The sequence below is a fragment of the Lucilia cuprina genome, chromosome 4, assembly GCF_022045245.1.
Source record: "Lucilia cuprina isolate Lc7/37 chromosome 4, ASM2204524v1, whole genome shotgun sequence".
In the NCBI taxonomy this organism is placed as follows: Eukaryota; Metazoa; Arthropoda; class Insecta; order Diptera; family Calliphoridae; genus Lucilia; species Lucilia cuprina.
In genome coordinates, this window is record NC_060952.1 from 19294275 (window position 1) to 19316111 (window position 21837).

General features: G+C 26.7%; 1 protein-coding gene across 1 annotated transcript in view; it reads left to right on the top strand.

Moving 5' to 3' along the window:
• Positions 1–21837, top strand: part of LOC111686961 (netrin receptor DCC) — a 258387-nt gene that overhangs the window by 99996 nt on the left and 136554 nt on the right. Inside the window, exon 2 of the mRNA XM_023449367.2 lies at positions 7174–7311. Within this exon, the coding sequence (XP_023305135.2) occupies positions 7174–7311 (138 nt within the window). The remainder of the gene's footprint in view (positions 1–7173; positions 7312–21837) is intronic.

The window sequence follows — 21837 nt, forward strand, 5'->3', positions numbered from 1 at the left end:
CTTGTCAAACACTAGATCTTTTAATAAACCAACTCGAAGTAAATGATCTATAAACTATCTGCACCATAAAATGTAATATTGTATGAACAATGAACTTGCTTTGATATCATCTTGTATGTCCTAGTTAAAAAACATATATACTTCGCAATAATTTAAATGACAAAGTCTGTACCTTAAGTCTGCGAGGCATGCTGATCGGTATTCCTTCGAGCGTCTGGAACGACACGTTGTTGTAGTTTTAAATGTAGTACAGATCAAAACGAACAATTTTGTAATCACTTCGGATTGATTTGAGTTCGGATATCTCCTTCTTGTTTTGAGAGTCGCAGCATTACTCTATTCCAAAAAAAGTAACTCTACCTTTCTTTTAGTGTTATTATTTAATTCTAACAATGGGTAAACCGTATATTATCATATAAAGTTTCTTGAACTGATAAAAAGCGAGTCTGTATATAGTGAGATGCTACTATACTACACGATTGTTGATTTTTTTTTTTTTTTTTAATATAGTTAAATGACTTTTATACTTTTTCATAGGATTTCGTTAGTTGACAGCATGCTTTCTGTAAAATTATTTTAAGGAAAAAGTTGAAAAAATAAAGCAGCTTTTTCACTTCAATACCATTTTTGTTAGACACTAACAAATACACACATGCCAGCTCTCCCCAATTGCAATAGTAACGACAATCTTGTGTATTTTTTGCTAGCGTATCCTTTTTAACTAACAAACTTTTTACATTTCTTCCATTTTTTTTGCGAAACATTTGCATTTACTAGTGCACATTGAGTTGAAGAAATTGAGGTATTGATAAATGTACTTCATTGCGAAAATTGACAGCAAAACTAGATTGTGGTTAGTTTATAGGAATATATATTGTGGCAAATGTATTAAAGATAGAGAGCAAAGTGCACCTTCTCTTACACTTAAGTGTATTAATATGAAACTCACCTCGCATACATATGTATATAGTTGCATGCATCCTTTTTATACATATGAGAAACATATGAGAAGTAATGTAAATATTTTAAATGTATTCTTGTAGTTCACTTAAAATTATATACATACATAGGTTTTGTATATGTATGCATATAAACACGTGTTTGTAGTTGTAGTTTGCAATATTTTTTTTAAACACTCTTCTAGTATAATGGCTTTGGCTGCTTTTATTCCATGTGAAAAGATTCCATCAAGTGGATAAATTAGTAGCAAATAAGGTGCAAAAGGAAATCATTTAGCTTTTAGCAATGACTACTTCTAACTAAAAATTGACAGCAATTCCTCTCATGCACTTATTCAGAGTACTATGTATATTCCATTTGCTTCAGTGTTGTTGTCAGTTTCTGTGTCAAATACACTTCAAAAATTTTGAATGCGCTTATGTGGTTAAAATCTCTGAATGCATGTTTGGGATTAAAAGTATGTATGTATTTGTGTGTGTATTAAAAACAGGAAATTGTTGAATATTTATTAAGAATGAAAAAAGTACAATGATGAATTTCCATTTGCTCCACTTTTCTATTATTAGAGGAAATAAGCTAATGTATGTTGTTTTTACACTTTATTTCAAATGAAAGGTGGAAAAGGCAAATGTGAAATGATTATTAAATAAATTAAAGAAGGTGGTAATTGGATGTAAACTTAAGAATTTTAATTTAGTTTATTTATGTGCATAATATATATTTTTTAATTTTTGATAAACAGTAACATAATTTGCGTCTAGAAATTTTCGTTTAGAACTTTGCTCTTTGTTTCTAATATTTAGATGAAATAGACATATTTTACAATGTAAAGAATCAGGCTTATCATAGAAAGATTCTGCTTCTTTTTGTGTTGCCACTCTATTGTATATACTTTGTAAACACTTTCATTTATATGGAAATATTTCAGTTTAATATATCATAAATATAAATTTATAAGCAAATAATGCTTTTTAACCCAAAACTCTTAAAACCAAGAGTAAAAGTAAGAAAAAACAACAACAAATTTTATGTTTACTTCGTGATATTTATGGCCACCGTGATTTTATATTCCCAGGGTAAGCTTAAAATTGCAATGTCGTCAAATTCCAAAAAAAAATGTAAAGCAAAGTAATACATAAATGACAAGTAAGATATTTTTGATCAGCTGTGGTAAAACTTTCAATTTTGCAGACAATACAAAATTTTACCAGTGTTTAATAATAAAATAAAATTACTTCTTGTGGAATGAATATGCGTGTGATTATTTTTTGATAAATGATTTTGTTTGTTTCTGTTTAAGGCATTTTTATTTTAATGTTGTTTGCTTATACTAATCGACGATAAAATAATTCCTTATGAGTCTTGAGATTTTCCAGATTTCAAACTTAACTTTTAAAAAATACTTTGATTTATCAATAAAACGGGTCTTTCTTAAGACAAACATTAAAATAATTTTCTTAAGATAAGAAATATAAAACTTTTAGAGCCAAGTTGGCGATAGTTAAACCGGAAAAAGTATAAACTGAATACAACGAAGAACTACCCCTCCCAGTACGCTAGGAGGTGGCAAGCATACAACGCCATTCTTTACATATCTTCATAAAAAATCTGAAGTATCCGTCCACTTGCCCTAGCTGACCACATGTCCATCCTTCTAAAGGCTATGTGTAAAAACCCATAGAAATCCAACAGCGTCTGTCCACAGTGTCTTTAGTGGAACGGCAGTTTCTGATATCTGACAGTAGGCATAAAAAGGGACCGATTTCTTTTTCGTAATGTCTGAAAAGAAAACAGCCCGTGAGTATCCTGTAGAAGTTTTAATAATCTCCAGGGACGCGACTATTAGAGCATCAGGATGTAGTATGCTACTGAGGCCTTAACCAATGGATTAGAGGCTTTATGATTGGCGTGCATCCACGTGGGAGTGCAACCTAAAATTTTTCATACAATATATAAAAATTGAGGAAAAATGAAAAAGAAAATAAGTAAAAAACAAAATTTCTCCCCTACCCTTAAACGATTAATGTGGATCCCAGCCTGCACTAGACTTTATTCAAAGAACTATTTCAGGTGTTAATGAGTCTGCTCTACATTTTTCAGTGCCAAAAGTTAAGCAATAAGAGCATACGAAGAATGTTTAGACCTTCTTCAAGTCTTCTCACCCTCGACCTCACGTACTATTGTATGGCATACTCTTTGGAATAGAATATTTACTAGTCTATGCACTAACCTGTTTGTTGTATATAATGTAGACTAATCCGTAGACTATTTCGAAGATTAGTAGACAGCCTATTTAATACACTGGTACATGGGATTGTTAACATACATGCACACATACATACATACATACATACATACATACATACATACATACATACATACATACATACATACATACATACATACATACATACATACATACATACATACATACATACATAGATGCATACATACATACATACATACATACATACATACATACATACATACATACATACATACATACATACATACATACATATGCTGGTACACAAATCACTCTTTAGTCCAGTCCATAGTCTTTTAATTGAAGAACTTTGAAAGTAAAATCCATTCCAAATTTCAAACTTAAATGAAAATTGTAAATGTCCACACCTGGTTTTTGCTGAAACATTTGAGTTTATGTCTGCAATGTGTTAAATACTGCTGTTTTGTTATTTTCTCCCTCCTATAGTATATAGTCCTGATTATTTGTAACCAATTTACTCCCTCTTGAGCTGGTGGCCTCTTGCTGTACTTATGTGTGTGGGTGCACTTAAGTGTATTTTATAGCCAAAGTAGAATATTTAAAGGTGCATGTTAAAAGTTTAAGTTTGTGTTTAATATTTCTGCTAAAAGCAGCCAAAATCTTTTAAAGTTTCTGTAAAAAAGATATTGAAATTTTTAATTTGAAATTAAATTTTTAATAACAAAATATTTATAGTTTCTGTTTGAAAATTATGATATGTGAAAAAATTGCAATTTTAAGCAATTTAAACTTTTGAAAGTACTTTTTCATGGTTTGCAAAAAAAAAAAAAAGAGATAGATATAAAAACGACATAAAAACCATGTAAAAATTGATAAACTATTGCAAAAAAAAACTATAAAACTAAAGTTTAGGTTACTGGACCAAAATTTATTTTTCATCTTTTTATTTATATCTAAAATCCACTAAAAATTTCGCTGAATATTCAAAGAACTTAGAACAAAAAACATACATATAAAAAATGCATTTTTAGCTGTTTTGTTAAACATTATCATTTTGTTTAGCATTTGATGCTCCACTTACGTTTGTAAAATGTCCTTGCTGCCAAGAAAAAGAACAAGAAATAAAAAATATATATAGTTTTTTTCCCTATTTTTTTGTGTGTGTCATAGTCTCTTAGTCATGGTTTATAGTTAAAGTGGTTTATTGTTCTAACGTTTTTCTTGCACCACAATTTTTATTATTTCTTTTTTTCTTATTTTTGTTTTTGTTTGTGTGTATTTTAATTTACATATTTTTACAACGTTTTTTTTTTTGAGGGGGGAGGGGTGCGGATGTTATTTTATGGTTTAAGCAAAAGTTTTTAGCAAAAATAGGTCAAATAAAAAGAAACATAAATGATTAAACAAAATATTGAGCTAAAAAAATATTTACCATTGTAACACATTTAAAATCTAGATATTTATTTTGAGGTTTTTGAAATTTATTTAAAATTATTCTTGTTGAAAATTCATAAAAAAATTTATAAATAACAAAAAAATATTAAATCCAAAATTTTTACCAGATTTTAAATTTCACTTACATTGGACAAAACATTACAGATTAGTTGATTCCTTGCGATAATCAGTGTGGAATATTCCACTTCATGTGTTGATACATTAATTCTTTTAGACATTTCATTATCATCTAATTTAAATAGAAAATATTGTTTTTTGTTTGTTAACTAGTTTATGTCATAAATTGGATAATGATGTTGAATATGATTATCCAATTTATGCCATAAACTTGTAAATAAACCAACAATAATTGAGACAGAATTATAATATAAAAGAATATTTTGTAAATATTTTTGTTTTATTACTAAAGAACAATTGGAAAACGAACTTTTTTAGGCATATTATTGTTATAAGGCCTTAAGTTGTTATTTTTACACCAAAAACTTATTGAAAATAAAACCCAACAGTTCATTATGACTGTAAGAACTGTGTTTATCCTTGATTGATTAAGTATTAGAATAGTTGTTTAAATAAAATATCTACTTTTTATTAACTTCTTGTTAAATTCCCTGGGACTTGCTAGTAACCAATAGTCTCCTCTATGTATTTAACTATCGAAAACATCAGAAATAATATTTAAAAAACACCGTCTAAAAATTATATAAAACGACTGGGGTACTCTTCTTTTTTACACACATATGAACATTTCTTTACTGAAACAGTTTAAGGACATATATGATCATATCATACTACCCACACGCATTAAATATTCCCATACATAGCAATATCTTATATTTGAGTTTTTTTAGCAAAAATATTTCTCATTAAAATGCTAAAAAACAAAATTATTTTCTTTTGACATTTTTATGCTAATTGAATGTCATGGTAACGAAATTACTATCGATACGCAAAGTTTTTTTTCCATTTCGTTTTACTTGAGTTATATTAAATAGACAAAAAAAAAAAAAACACATCGTAAATGAAAATAATAAAAAAGAAATTTATTTGGTTTAAGAATTTTCCTTTCCTTATAGCCTTTGCGATAAAAAGAGAAGAGAAAAATAATAAGAATGTAATTTATAAGAATGAAAATATTTTTGCGAATAGAAAAGAAAAATTAACATTTCCTATATCAAATAGACACTTTAAAGAAAATGAAAGGTCAAATTTATATGCTAAAAGAGTATACGCCAAAAATTTATTGAAAAAAACACTAACTAATAAATTCATCAGCAAATATTTTTCGGAAAATTTGTTTTATTATGGAGAAGTTTTTCACTTACTTTGGGGGAAAGTTTTAAAGAAAATTTAATCTGAAAGCTATACGATAAGTAGTGTGAAATATTGAAATATTTAATGTAGACATTAATCTATTTTAGGCTATTTTTTATTATAAGTCTTAGACAAATTCTATATCTGTGTTCATTACACATTAGTCATTATTTTAACACGGTAACATAGGGCAAGTACCTATAACGATTGCATGCAAGTACTTAGGTGTAAGTCATTACTAGACTCCTTTAAAATAATGCAGTCGGATATAGTAGTCATTGAAAAGAGTAAAGTTCTTGAGTAAATACAAGTTATTATCACGATTTTGCTGGGTATTTTACATGTCAATATATGGTTGACTATGAAAGGAGAACCTGTTTGTAAATTGTTGTCACTATCAAAGCCAAATAAACAAAATAATTTATTTTATTTCGTTTACTCGGTATACATACCCCAATTCAAAAAAAATTGCCAGAAAAGAATAATAAAAAATAGCACGGATTACGATTAAGTATAACGAGTAGAAATATAGGAACCAAAATAAATAGGTTCCTAAGTTTACCTCTTCTATTGGGAGCTGAGAAAACAAGAAAGAAGCATGTATGAGTGCTAAAAAGTCCATACACTTACCGAAAATAACTGGTTAAAAAGTACCGAAATTGCTAGAATCCGTTGTCAAAAGAGAGCTAACCACTTTTATTAATATTTATAGTACGGATGTTTATAAAATTTATATAATATCCAATTATCATTTTGAGCTCACCACGTTTGTCATATTTAGAAAACGGATATAACACCAAGGCTTCATTTTGATAACCATCGTTACAATTTGTCAACTCCTCGTTGTCATTTCCATTACGTTTTATGTCGCTTTTTGCAATTCATCGTTGTAATGTCGACAACAGAAAGTTCTGTTTGACAATACAGTGTTGTCATTTTGACAAAACTTTATTTTTAGTCAATTAGATAACGTCGTGTTTATATTTGATTTTAATTTCACAAATACCTTGGCAACGAATGTTATTGAAAAATTTTAAACACTATTAGCACCAGGTGTGTATAATATTAAAACGTCTTTTTTCCTCTGTGTATCTTTGACAAAGTTTAGTATTATAGACGCACTTCGTCTTCTGTTTCATTGAGATATTATAAATATTTGATTAATAGTTATTAAGCAATTTTCTAATTTTATTAAATTTTTTCTTTTTTACTTTTTACAGCTACCAATAGTAGAACACTGAGCAATGCACCACAAAGTTCATTATCGGGGCCTCAGCCACGTTTTCTCTCGCGTGGTCATACATATCGTGCTGTAGTGGGTGATACCTTGGTTTTACCCTGTCAAGTGGAAAATTTAGGTAAGTCTATTCAATATAACACAATATTTTTAATAAAACATTTAAAATGAATTTAAACTATTTAAATATTGCATAAATAAGCATGACAAAATTTTCCAAAATTAACTCGAAATAATAAATTACCCAAAATTCAATACTATTATTTCGCCATTTAAAATACTCCATATCAATTAAGTGTGATTTCAATTTAAACGACTTAATTTAGTTTATGCTGACAATATTAAATATGGTTCACAAAACAAGTGTGTTCGGGTTTTTTTTGCAATATGAAAAGTCTATTTATTTAATTATAAATTTAAACATCATACTCGTTCTCATTATTATTGTATTTATAGGGATTAAATAAAATATTTGAAAATATCAATGAAGTCTAAATAATAATTGTTATTTTAATTAACACACATATTTAAATTGCACATTTGTGCATTGAATAATAAAAACAATTGACCAAAATTATTATTAAATTGTTTTTTTTTACTGTACGCTAAGTATGTTATGATGAGTGGTAGTACAATTTAATTAATAACTATTTTCTTTGTTTGAAATTATACTGAGAGGGTTAATTAAAATTTATTTAAATTACAAAATGAACAGTAATAATAGTTAACTAATAATTGTTATTAAATTGTTAGGAATTTATTGGCTATATTGATTACATTATTTTTTTAATTGAGCATACGTATTAACGAACTTCACAGAAAAAACCTAAAATAGGTTTCAATTAATAAAATAATTATATCAAGCTGGTTTTGCACCTACACAGAAAAAATTATCAGTAGTTTATTTTCAATTAACATGTTTTAATTTTCTTTATTTTTTATTTAAACAAATTTTTATTTGTCTTAATTATCTCGTTTATTTGAAACTGTTTGAAACTTAAGTGTAAAATTTTGATTAAATTTTTAATTAATTCAATTAATTTTTTAATTGATTGAAAAAAATTTTCTGGCCTTCTTTTCTATTATAGATTAATTTTTAATATTTTATTTTGAATTTTTGTGCTAGCAATATTTATAATTCTTAAATAGTCAATAAAATTGTAGGCATATAATATTCAACTTTCTTGACAATTTATGAAAAACTTTATATGTTAAATTGTGACAATAAAGTGATAATTTTTGTAAATGCTGAACGCATTGTTAAAGGTCTAGTATTCCTTTAACGTTTTTTGTAATCGATTAATAATTTGATTGTTTTAATAAAATATCAATTTTATATTTATTAAATATTTAACTTATACAATTAATGAATTAATCAATGTTAAATCTTCTTTCAATTATTGACATTAATTGTTCTGATTAATTCGTTATTTGGAAAAAATATATATATTTTTATTTTTTTACAAATTTGGTAATTGATATCATCATTTTGGTTATAGGTGCAAAACTTGCTTAATACAATTATTTTGATAATTAAAACTGAATTTCAGTTTTTTCTGTGTATAACCAAAATGATGATAACAATTACGAAATTTGTAAAAAAAAAAATAAAAAAAAATATTTTTTCCAAAATAACGAATTAATCAACAAGTAATGTCAATAATTAAGACAAGATTTAACATTGATTAATTTATTAATTGTATAAATTAATTATTTAATAAATATAAAATTGACTGTTTATTAATTTCTTAATGAAATGAATTAAACTGTTTGGTAGAGAATTTCAATTAAGAAGCTGATGAAAACAATCAAATTATTAAAGGAATACTCGACTTTTAACAATGCGTTTAGCTTTAAAAAAATATCACTTTATTATTACAATTAAACATATAAAGTGTTTCATAAATTTTCAAGAAACTTGAAAAATTTAATAAAATGTTATTGACTATTTAAGAATTATAAATATTTCTAGAATAAAAATTAAATATTAAAAAATAAAACTAAATTAGAAAAGTGGGACAGAAAAATTTTTCAATGAATTAAAAAATTAATTGAATCAATTAAAAATTTATTCAAAATAGTATACTTAGGTTTCAAACAATGAGATAATTAAGACAAATTAAAATTTGTTTAAATAAAAGAAAGGGAACTTCCTAATGTCTCACTCTCTTTGTTAAACGCATTTTAAAATTTTTAGGAGATCTCATGGAGGTTTTTGGACAAGAGCTGAGATAAAGTAATAATAATTTTATAAATACTTCTAACAGTTTAGCAGTACCTGCGATTTGAAATCGGAGGATTTCGCATTTTTTTGTAATGCATTAGATAATTAGTACGTATGATGTACAATTTAAAAAAAAAGTATTTTAAGAATAATAGAAATTGTAAGAGGTAGATCCCCCCGGGGGCATGTTACCTTGGCGAGACCTCCGCCTTGGTGTTATTGCAATCCCGGGGTATAAAGAGGGCCCAATACCTCCAATCTGACCGGGATTAAAAAATTGGTGTTTTCAGTCTACCGCTTGGCTTAGTCCTTGCATAGATTGCCAGAGGTCTGACCAGAGCACCACATAATCTGGTACTACGGGTGGCCAGTTGCCCGCAGGACTATGTCCTGACTGGTCAGTTGGTTGAGGTTCCTTCGGGATCCACGTAGTGGCTTTTATTTGAACCCAAATTCGCGGGAAGAGTATAAGTGGCGGTTAAAAGACTGATGCATGATAATAGTCAATATTTCGGGATAAGTGTTCGGTGCTGTTGCCGAAAATCAACAGATACCCCACAGAGGAGTGACTGTGGGACTAAGCGTTGGAAATGGGTTGGAGTCAATTATATATGATACGGAATGAATGTAGAGGTATGCGTATACCTAAATGAGTGTGTCGTATGTTTTTCTTTATGAATGTGTCGGATAAATGAGATGTGTGCTGGGTTGAATGATGATGGATGAAAGGTATCATATACAAGTTATACCAATTAATTTTCCTTCCTTGTCCAGATATGTTCAGAGTATACTCTGTTCATATCAGACTTACCACAGCGTGTCACTGTGAGTAATAACGATGTCTACGGCTTATTGATGGATCGTGCTTCGGTCCACCGGTTACGTCTCTAGGTGCTGTTGCCGAATCAACAGAGCCATAGTAGTGTGGTTGTCTTACAACGTGACTACTTTGGCAAGAGATTAGAAAGCTCGAGTACTCCAGCAAAGTACTTGCGCATGGTACCGGTCATAGCCAATGTGCAAAAATTGCCACCTGAGTCTTCATTGAAGACAAAGGGGCGATGGTAGACCGTTCTCAAGTCTACCCTGTGGATGAAAAAGACCACCGTGAGATAAGGCCGACACGGCAGGTGCTCACGATAAAAGTCTCGACAGTCTGTATGAGGTAGAATCTTCAAATTATAAATGAAGAGCTTTGAAATACATGTGAGAAATATGCACCTGTAAACCTATAACCATGACATATTTTTGCGACCATTTTAAAAATATTATAGAAATATTTTTAACAATATAATTTTTGGATTATACTCTTTTACCTTATTTTGTTAAAAATAAGAATTTTATTGCTTTAACTACTTATAAAAATTAACTACTTAATATAAAAAATTCTATTAAATCAAAACGACTTAGTCGATTATGGTAGTAATTGAAACAATATCAGTTTTATATTATCTTAAAACAAAAACTTATACAAATGCTATTTATCTTAACAGACATTGCTGCACATTTCAAGAAAAGAAAAAAATAAACGGTCTATTAACATTGCTCATGTCATATGACATGTTGAATGACATATAAAAAGTTTTTTTTTGCATTTCTTTTTAAGAAAATTCATATGCATATGATAAAAAAATACAAATACTGTCACAAGTACTATAGAAAGAAAATGCAATTACGCTGACATAGTGCTGCCAGACATATAAAAATTCTATTTTTTCTAATACATATTAAGAAAATTAAAAAAAAAAAATAGTAAAAAATTAAACAACTAATTTTTTTATGCATTAGGCAATTTATAAAATCAAATACTATAAAAACTAGAAATAAAACAAAAACTACTAAAAGTGTATGGAAAATCCAACTAATGATATACAAGATGACAAAGTAAAAGAGAATTTAAAAAATAAAAAAAATAAACGTAATTTTGAAGTTACGTGTCATTTAATATAATACTCATACTGTACATGATTGTTGAAATAATGTATTGCCTTCACAACTCCAACATGATCCTGAACAACATAACAGAATAGGACAAGCAAGCACAACATAATGCATTTTTCCCTTTGCACACAGGCCAATGATTTCTGCAATTTTACTTCCAACGTACTGACACATTTACATATAAAATAGAGAAATATACAACAACAAGTGTGTCATTGTCAGTTTTTTTAACAGTTACGCTTTTATTTTGAAATTTATATTTTATAAATATTCTAACGGTCCCTTTTTATTTAATACTTTTTTTCTTTTTCCAACATTTTGCCTCTTATAAAGTAAATTTATATAGAGTATAAAGTGATGTATTTGTACGAGCTGTTGCTGCACATTTAGTTTTTTTTCTTGTGGGCTATTTATATGAGTGTTTCATTCTCTTTTTTTGTTTCTATTTGCTTTTTGTAATGGTTTTTAATATGCAACATGTGGCATGAAATTTATACACTTGTTACTATTTAACAACTATGACAGGTGCATAAAAACTAATATACCATGTATGTTTTATTATATACAATGGATAAAGTATTGCATTTTACATTAAATTTAATGTGTATCTCACTCATTTTTATGTTTCATCGTCAAATATATGAAGCTTAACGTGACTTATTAGACCATTTGCGAGTACAGATATTAAGTTAATAGAGCTTAAAATGTTTCAGTATAGAGATAAAAATAGAATAATAAATTTATACAGTGGTTAGTAAATTCGTGTAAAAAAAGTTATAGATTTTAATGACAAACAACGATTTTTTATAACAAATTTTAAAATTAATAAGAAATAAGAAGCTGTAATCTCGGCTAAAGTAACATTACCGAATAAAGGAAATTATCGTTACCACTGTCATTGCCAACAGTCACCAATCGTATTACTAAATAGTTTTATTAAAATAAATTACTTACGAGGCGTATGATTGTTACGTTTTATTTTATATGAATATATTATCACTCATACGCCATAGATCAAGCCTTTACACTGCACTGAAAAAATCCATGCCTAATATATACGAAAAATGTCGTACATTGTACGAATCGTTCGTTGTTTCGCACCATGAAATTCTTTCGTAAAATATACGAAATATTTTAGTATAATGCAAAATATTCTTGAAAAAATTAATTCACATAAATTGAAAAAAGAGAATTTTGAATAAATATAGTAAAATTTACGAAATATTAATTTATTCTAAGAATTTTGAATAAATATAGTAAAATTTACGAAATATTAATTTATTCAAACATTTTTGTTCATTTTAAATTTTCTAATTTTAGCTCAAAATTATTCTCCACACGAATTTTCAATTTTTTTTATGAAAATAATTCGAGAATAATATTATACTTTTTCTTAAATTTTATAAAAATGTTGTAGTTTTATTTAATCATAATATAATTAATATCATTATGTTTAATTTCGCTAAAATTTGAGAAAAAATATTACGAAAGGTTTTCGTGCTTTCGTAAAAATAGAATAATTTAATAATATTTCGTATTATACACGAAATTTTTGTAAATATTACAAAAATAGAAGTTACGAAATTTTTTTTTGTAAAGTTGAGCATGGATTATTTTCAGTGTGTAAATACTTACATATTTTTTTATTACACAGGCTGACAAATGTGGAACACCATGGTAACTTTTTCTAAAGAATTAACCCTTGATCCGAATCTGGATTCCAAGTTATCCTAAACCAATAAATGACATTTTTTCCAAATATGCTAAAATCAAAATTATAGAAAAAAATATATTTTTTTCACTTTAACTCAAATTTTAAACTAAACAAACATTTTTATCTAAAAATTCCATGTTACTAAAAATAGAAAATATTTATCAAATACATTTCCGAAGAGAATTTATGTCGAATTAAATCTTGTACGTTTAGATTGTTTCTATACAAACATATCGCATTACATTTTTTACTCTTGAGAAGCGGTTATATACACAAGTCCATCATTCCGTTATATGTATGTATGTATAATATAAATCATCGGGGTCCAAATCTTCAATAATTCTCTCAGATATATGAGAGAATTTTTTTTATATTTAAAATAGGCAAAACTCGTCCAAAATTAATTGAAATTGTCACCAGTTGCCAAACATCATTGCTTATTGAAAAAAACGTATGTTGGTTTTATTGCTCTGCGTATTTTGTTTTTTAAGCGTTTTGTTTCGTTTGAAGTTAATTTTTCTTATTGTCACTAAAATGATCATAATTCCGAAAAAATAAAAGTTTTAAAATATCCATTAAACAAAGTTTCTTTAAAGAGTTTCAACTACCATTTAATTATTTTCTTTATCCCATATAACGTATTAAGTTTTTTATCGTTTCTAAATAATTTTTCCTAACCTGAAACGGAAATTTATGTCTGTACTTCAATTTGATTTTATAAGACAAATAACAAAGAAATGTCTATTGAACATTTTTGAAACAAAAAACATTAACCATGACTTGTAATTTAAGGACAAGGAAGGTAAAAGAGCATAAACAAGTAAATAGTATAGCACTTCTAGAAAAAAACATAAAAATAAAAGACAATAATAAACAACAACTACAAAAACAAAAAAAGAAACAATGACAAATACTTTTAAACAAAAGCAAATGAACTGTAAGTAAATGCTAGAGAATGTGTGACTTTAAAGTAGGACTTTAATGGCAAAAAAGTAAAATAGGGAACCTATTGTAAGTCTGTTTAAACAGGTCTTTTTTATACAAAATGTCGGGTTTACAAACATACACATAAACTTGATAGTTCATCTAAAAAGTGGCTGTTAACCTTATGACTTTTACTCCTTTTTTCTCTGTAGTCGTTTGGTATTTTATTTTTATTTTTTTATTGTTTGTCGTATATACTTTATGTTTAATATAGAACAAAACAGCAAAAGAACGAGAGAAAAAAACATGGAGAAGTATAATAAGAATTACAAAAAGGTTTTTATACAAAGCCACTCAACAAAATAACACCTAGATAAATAATAGAAATAGGAAAAAAAGGAATAAAAATAAAATAAACTGAAGGACTACAATCTATGATTCCCCATGTTTTATTGTACAACGGGCAACAGCTGAGTCAAACAAACACACGCTCTTCTATACAACATTATTGTCTAGGGATACTGTGTTGTATTGTATAAACATACATTTTTAAAACATTTCTTTTTTTAGAATGTGTGTGTAAATTTTTATTATTTTGTTGTATCAGCAAAAACTTAAAAAAAAATAATGTTTATTTAAAAAAAATGGGTTATCTACCTTTATCACCAGACGACATAAGGGATTTCATTTTAGATGTTGTTTTATATAAAAAAATATATTGTCTATTTTTTATTTGCTTCGATTTTGCTTTTATTAGAAAATGTAAATATAATTTTGTCCCCAAAGATATCAGTTGTTGCGACAAATGCTTCCTACCAAAGTGATAATTTTTTATTTTTTTTAAGGGGGTTTTTATTAGAAAAGGTCAGCAGCGCTTGCATATGTATGTGTATTATTTTAAGATTTTTTTATTATTATTTTAATTGTGTTAACAGGAAATATGAATGAAATCTTAGGGGGAAATACTATGCATATTTTTGGTAATTTTTTAAAAATAAATTAAAAATATCCAAAGAATTTTTTGCCTACAAATAAGTAATACAAAAACTAATAATAGTTTCTGTGATTGTGATTAAATTAAATTTCGCAAGAAAACTATGTACCAAAACCTTAGGGAATAAGATTCTAGTTCAGTTCTAGTTCAGTTCTAGTTCAGTTCTAGTTCAGTTCTAGTTCAGTTCTAGTTCAGTTCTAGTTCAGTTCTAGTTCAGTTCTAGTTCAGTTCTAGTTCAGTTCTAGTTCAGTTCTAGTTCAGTTCTAGTTCAGTTCTAGTTCAGTTCTAGTTCAGTTCTAGTTCAGTTCTAGTTCAGTTCTAGTTCAGTTCTAGTTCAGTTCTAGTTCAGTTCTAGTTCAGTTCTAGTTCAGTTCTAGTTCAGTTCTAGTTCAGTTCTAGTTCAGTTCTAAAACTCACTGAAAATAGAAAAAAAAACAGTTTACAACATATTTTGTGATTTCAAGCAAATACTTTCATTAAATTTCGATTTCAATGGAAATCATATAAATTTTAATGAAAATCTCATAATATATTTATTTTTTTTCTCCACTTAATTGTGTTAATGAGCACAGTACCACGGAACAAACTGTGATATTAACAACCGAAAAACCGGGGGTAATAAAATACAATTAATCTTTTAACAATAAATTGCAGTTAAATGCAGCGAAAAAACACAACAAAGAATTGCAATAAACTACTCTACTGGTGTGAAATTAACAAACAAACCAAAGAAACTACTGTACAAGCCATTGCAAAATAATAACCAGCTAAATGAACACAACATAGTTCAGAAGAACTGCAAATATAAATGGGAAATTAATATTGTGGAACTGACAAAGCAAACGTAATGGAATAAATATAAGATATGGACAAAAAAAAACGGAAAACAAACTAAAGAACTCTTAAAAGAACCACTAAATTGCAATAAAATCAAAAACAAATATTAATGGTAAAACGAACAAACTGGGAAAATGAGAAAAAAGCTAAAAATTATAGAGCAAAAAAAGTGTTAAGGGGTTGGTAGAGATCCAATTACAAAATTCTACTTTTAAGATATGTGATTTAAAAGCAACTAAGATATTTGCTTCAAATAAAAAAATCGTTTTTTTATTATTGCGATAGCAGTATTTATAATATGTTTTGTGAAATTTCACTAAATTTGGAATGTGTTAAACCCTTTAAAGAATATACAAACTAACTGCTGGCATTCTGAAAAGAAATGACAAAAACAAACAAATGCTAAAACCAGGGTAAGAATAGCATTAAATTTCATTAAAATCCAATTTATAACAAGTACTGCATATATTTATATGTTTTATTTTTATTTTCACAAACATAATATTGTTGGCGAAAATAAACTAAAAGAGAAGGGTTATTAAATAAACAAACAACTAAATGATGAACAAAAAAATGTACAGCTAACAAAAACCATATAAAAGCAAATAAATATAAATAGTCATGACGATTTGCAGAATTAAAACTACATAAAATGGATTTAGTTGAATGTGTAGAATCATTGATTTTTATTTGCAGTTTTTATTTTGTTTGCTCTTCTATACTCTAATTTTCTCTCAACCATTGCTAAGTAATAAACGCAAAAAACCAACAATCAATAGCTATAAAAGAACTTTATACAAAAATTGTTACAGTATTAAGAAAGGGAAGGTTGATGCTTGATAAAAATTATTTTTTTGTGTGAAAAAAGTTGATTTTACATTTTTAAAAATTTTAATTTTTTAAAATGATGAAGCGATAGAGCACATTCACTGCTGGTACGATGCCTACTTTGAAGCACATACGCTTCTTTTGTGAGGGACAAATACTATTGAAAATCGTTGCAATCGATTTATTGCTTCACCTAACTCTCATACAATTAATTAATTAAAATATTATAGTCTACACTCTGGGTTTAAATTTGTTTTGTTGAATACAATAAAAAATGGGAATAAAAAAATACAGAATGCATATATGGCGTATGATTGATATTTATTATGGTATAATCTCACAATTTTTTCGATAACTTTTACAAATTAAAAGATTTTGCAAAATTTTTGTTGTTATTTTATATAAAGTGAATAGAGCTTTAATAACTAACAAATTTAAATTCATATTATTTCTGTAAAGTAATTAATTTCCTCAAAAATTGTTAAAAATACGTTTTGTATATGTGGCGTATGATTGATATTAATTACATCATAAGCTAATGTTTTATCTATAACATTCTTAAAGCGAAAGTTGTGTATATAACTTTTAAATAAAAATGTGACATTTACTATTGTATACCCAACCAAAAAGGAACTTGCAAAAAAAAACGAACTGAAAACGACTTGAAGAAGTTATGATTTTGACTCAGGCTTTAAAATGATTCTTTGATTTCAAATTCATTACATCTGAAGTTGTTATCAGGAAGTAATTTGTATGTTCTTTTTTGAAATTTTTAGAAATCAATCTCCATATTAAAATTGGTTTAATTTAAAAAAATTCAGTACAAAAAAATATACCTTTAAAATTGATTCTATTTGCTTCTTTGGACTTCAATAAACATCACTTCCACAGAAAGCACTTTGTGCCACTTTTGAAGCGGTGATAAGTGTTATTCTTTTGAAAGTACTTCGTTTTATTTTTTGCTGGATATTTCTGCCAAGTTTGGGTTTACTTCCCTTAATATAGTTAATCAATAAAGACATATATTATTTTTAGACTCTAATAAAATCTTATTATGGTCAAACTACTTTATTCTTTAGCTTAACACCTGATTCATTATATTAATTAACAAAAAAGCCAACATTTGATATTTAGTAGGTTTTATTGGATTAGTTATAAAAAAAAATAAAGTAATGCTGAATAAAGAATTTGCACCCTGAATTAAATGTTATTTAAATGTTTTATATTTGCATAAAACCATATTTAATTTCATTACACTTTTGTTCATGCATTTATTCTATTTGTTTGTAGTATTTTAAGTCTTTTAGAAGAGTTTTATACAGCAGATTAATTTTCTTTATCTTGCATATTAGTTTTTATTAGTTTTTTTTTTCTTTTTTGCAATTCAATGTTTATTTCTTTATTTGTATATATTTATCTGTTAAATCTAATCTATATTGAATTACATACTTGTTTATTGGTATTTTTTTTTTCATTTCCAACAAATCTGTTTTTTTTCTACATTTATATATTTTCCAAATCCTCTTTTATTTGTTAAGTCTTTCTCTTATTTCATTGGAGGATTTAGAATGAAGTGGTGTGGCATGAAAATTAAACTAAAGTTTCCACTTTCTTTTTGCACTTGTATAGAGGAGTGTTGATTTGATTAAAAAGTTAATCTGAAGTAAAAACTAACGAAAAAAATAAATTAAAACCTAATGAAAAATTTCCAACAAGTTGTTTACATGTTTTATTTGTAATAGGATTTAATTAGATTTTTTTTTTTTGTTTTATTAATGTTTGATTTTGGGTATTTTATTTTTACAAAAGATTATTGTGCAAAAGATTGATGTATTGCTAGAAGTATTAAATGAATAAAATTCTATTGAATTTTCTGTAAATCATTATTTTTTAATTATAAATGTCTATGCTAATGATAATTTGGAATTTAAATAAAGTAACCTGAAAAAAATTTAACGTTATGGTCTTATACCTCATTTACACATACACGAAATCTAGTAGAATTCTTATAATTTTTTTTTTTTTGCTAATCTAGACCGTTTACACTTACCCTTCTTGACATTTAGGAAGATTTAATTTTTTCTAATATTTTTCGAAAAAGTATGTGATATGAAAAAATAGAAAAAAACGGGATATTTATTAAAATATGAGGTCCTTTTCATAAAATGACTTTAAAAATTCAATATAGATCTAACAAATGAGAAAATTGATTCGATAATATTAATGTTTATTAATAAGTATGTTTTGATAGTGGATATGTAAGATTCGGCATGGCCGAATATTTATCTATCTTTGTATTGAATTAAATCTAATATTAAAAAATAATTTTTAACTTTTTCCCAATGGCTGTTAAAAATAAATGAATTAGTAATTTCAACAAATACTAAAATTAGAATTAATATTTAAAATTTTTAAAATTGTATACGTGACCTTCATAATAAAATATAAAATTTTAACTTTATATGTTAGAAAACTTAAATTAAATAACAAATGTAAACAAAATAACACTTTTGAAAACACGCATCATTATACCTAAATCCAGTAAATCTTTTTTTACGAAACAGTAAAATATTTGTGAAAATTGAGACAAATTTGTTCTGAACTTTTGTAGTTCAACTTCTAACAATTTATCTTTAAAAGTTATAAAGAAAGCAATTTGTATGCAAACAAACTAATTTTAAACGAGAACTAAAACTAAGTACATATTATTATATCACTTATTACATCATCAATATTTAATTTATACTTTTCAAAATATATGTACGTATTACAAAAAAAATTATTATTTGTTCAACAATATTTAAATAGTATTATAATTAAAATAAAAATTCATATTAAAAAAAATAGTTAAAAGTTTCAAAGCTTTCATTACAAGTTATTAAATAGCTATAACATTTTTTCTAAATATATTATTTTAAAATACAATATTTCCTGATTCTATCCATTCAAATGTTTATATAAGTTCAAACAATTTGTTTTGTTGAGAAAAAAATCTAAACTCCATAAAACATTGAAAAACGATTTCACTTGATTGTATAGTAACACTTGTTACCACTTGTTACCAGTAAATAGATAAAATATGTTTTTAAATATTTTTGCTCCTATATTTTAAGGCTAAAATGAAAGAACTTAAATGTTTATTACAAAAAAAAAAAAAAATAATAAAATAAAAACCAAGCAAATAAATGCTAAAACTTTTAACTGTTCAACAAAAACGTAACAAAAGTAAAACTCTTGGAAAACAAGACTTTTCAATAAAAAAAAATATTTTATGTGTAAAAAAGATAAAATTTTGTTACCAACTCCTAGAGTAAAATAGACAAAATATAATTCAAATCTATAAATAAGTCCACAAACAAATAATTTATAGACATTTGTATCTATAAATTTATTTATTAACAACTTTTAAAGGAATGCAATTGTTAAAACAAATACAATCAATATATTTGTAGCAATCATCTGTATTTTAATATTTAATTTATATTATTACTCTCTTAAATATCTGTTTTAAATACAATTAATTCTTCTGTTTGGGTTGTAAAATATTTCTACAAAAATATTTTTTTTACTAAAAATTCAAATTACTTTTTTATAAATTGTTTTTTTAAAAACTCTATGCACAACAGTTTGTTTCTTTTTTCAAACAGAGAGTTTGCTTCAAATAATGTTTACGTTTTAGAGTTAAGGTTTTATTTTTAAGAACAATTTTATAAAATTTTGTCTGAAATATGTTCTTATTTAAAAATATTATGTTGCAAATTAATAAAAATTTGTATAATAATTTTACTTATTGTAACATAAATATAACATCTAAAATATGGGAACAAAGCTCAAATGCAATGTTTCATTGTGAACATTTCACCCAGTAGTTCGAGTTACCTGTTTGACTTAGCAATTAGTGTTAAAGCTATCCACCGACTGTTAGTCCTAAATGGAAGCCAATCGTATATTAAAAAGTGACATACAAAAGGCTTAAGTTTGTTTTGTAAGTGACGATTATCCTTAACCTTGTTTAAAAAGAGGAATTATAGCCAAAAAATCGGAGCGTACTGATCAAGTTTAACGAATTATATCAATTACTATCACAGCGAACACGCACCAAGTTCAAGTGATTAGTTTGAAGAGATTATTATCTGAACACGCTCTATATAATACTCTGGACAATTTATCAGTATATAGTCTGGACTATATATTAGTCTTAGAATACAAATCAGACCATAGTCTGGACCATAGATCAGTCTATATACTAGACTATAGATCAGTCTACAGTCTGGACTACAAATCAGTCTATAGCCTGGACTAAATATCAGTCTATAGTCTTTACTATAAATCAGTCTATATACTAGGCTATAGATGAGTCTATAGTCTGGACTATAGATCAGTCTATAGTCTGGACTATAGATCAGTCTATAGTCTGGACTATAGATCAGTCTATAGTCTGGACTATAGATCAGTCTATAGTCTGGACTATAGATCAGTCTATAGTCTGGACTATAGATCAGTCGATAGTCTGGACTATAGATCAGTCTATAGTCTGGACTATAGATCAGTCTATAGTCTGGACTATAGATCAGTCTATAGTCTGGACTATGGATGAGTCTATAGTCTGGACTATAGATCAGTCTATAGTCTGGACTATAGATCAGTCTATAATCTGGACTATGGATCTGTTTATAGTCTGGACTATAGATCAGTTTATAGTCTGGACTATAGATCAGTCTATAGTCTGGACTATAGATCAGTCTATATACTAGACTATAGATCAGTCTACAGCCTGGACTACAAATCAGTCTATAGCCTGGACTATATATCAGTCTATAGCCTGGACTATATATCAGTCTATAGTCTTTACTATAGATGAGTCTATAGACTGGACTATAGATGTCTATAGTCTTTACTATAGATCAATCTACAGTCTGGACTATAGATCAGTCTATAGTCTGGACTATAGATCAGTCTATAGTCTGGACTATAGATCAGTCTATAGTCTGGACTACAGATAAGTCTATAGTCTAGACTACAGATCAGATTTTTATTATTTCCTAAATTCAAGATTTTTTACTTGTTTCATCAATACGTGAATCCAGTATTTTGTACTTAATTTAAGCAAATCCTGTTTGTGACCGCTTCGGATTAAATGAATTACTTACATGAGAGTAAATCCATCGAAACATGAAACCCTATT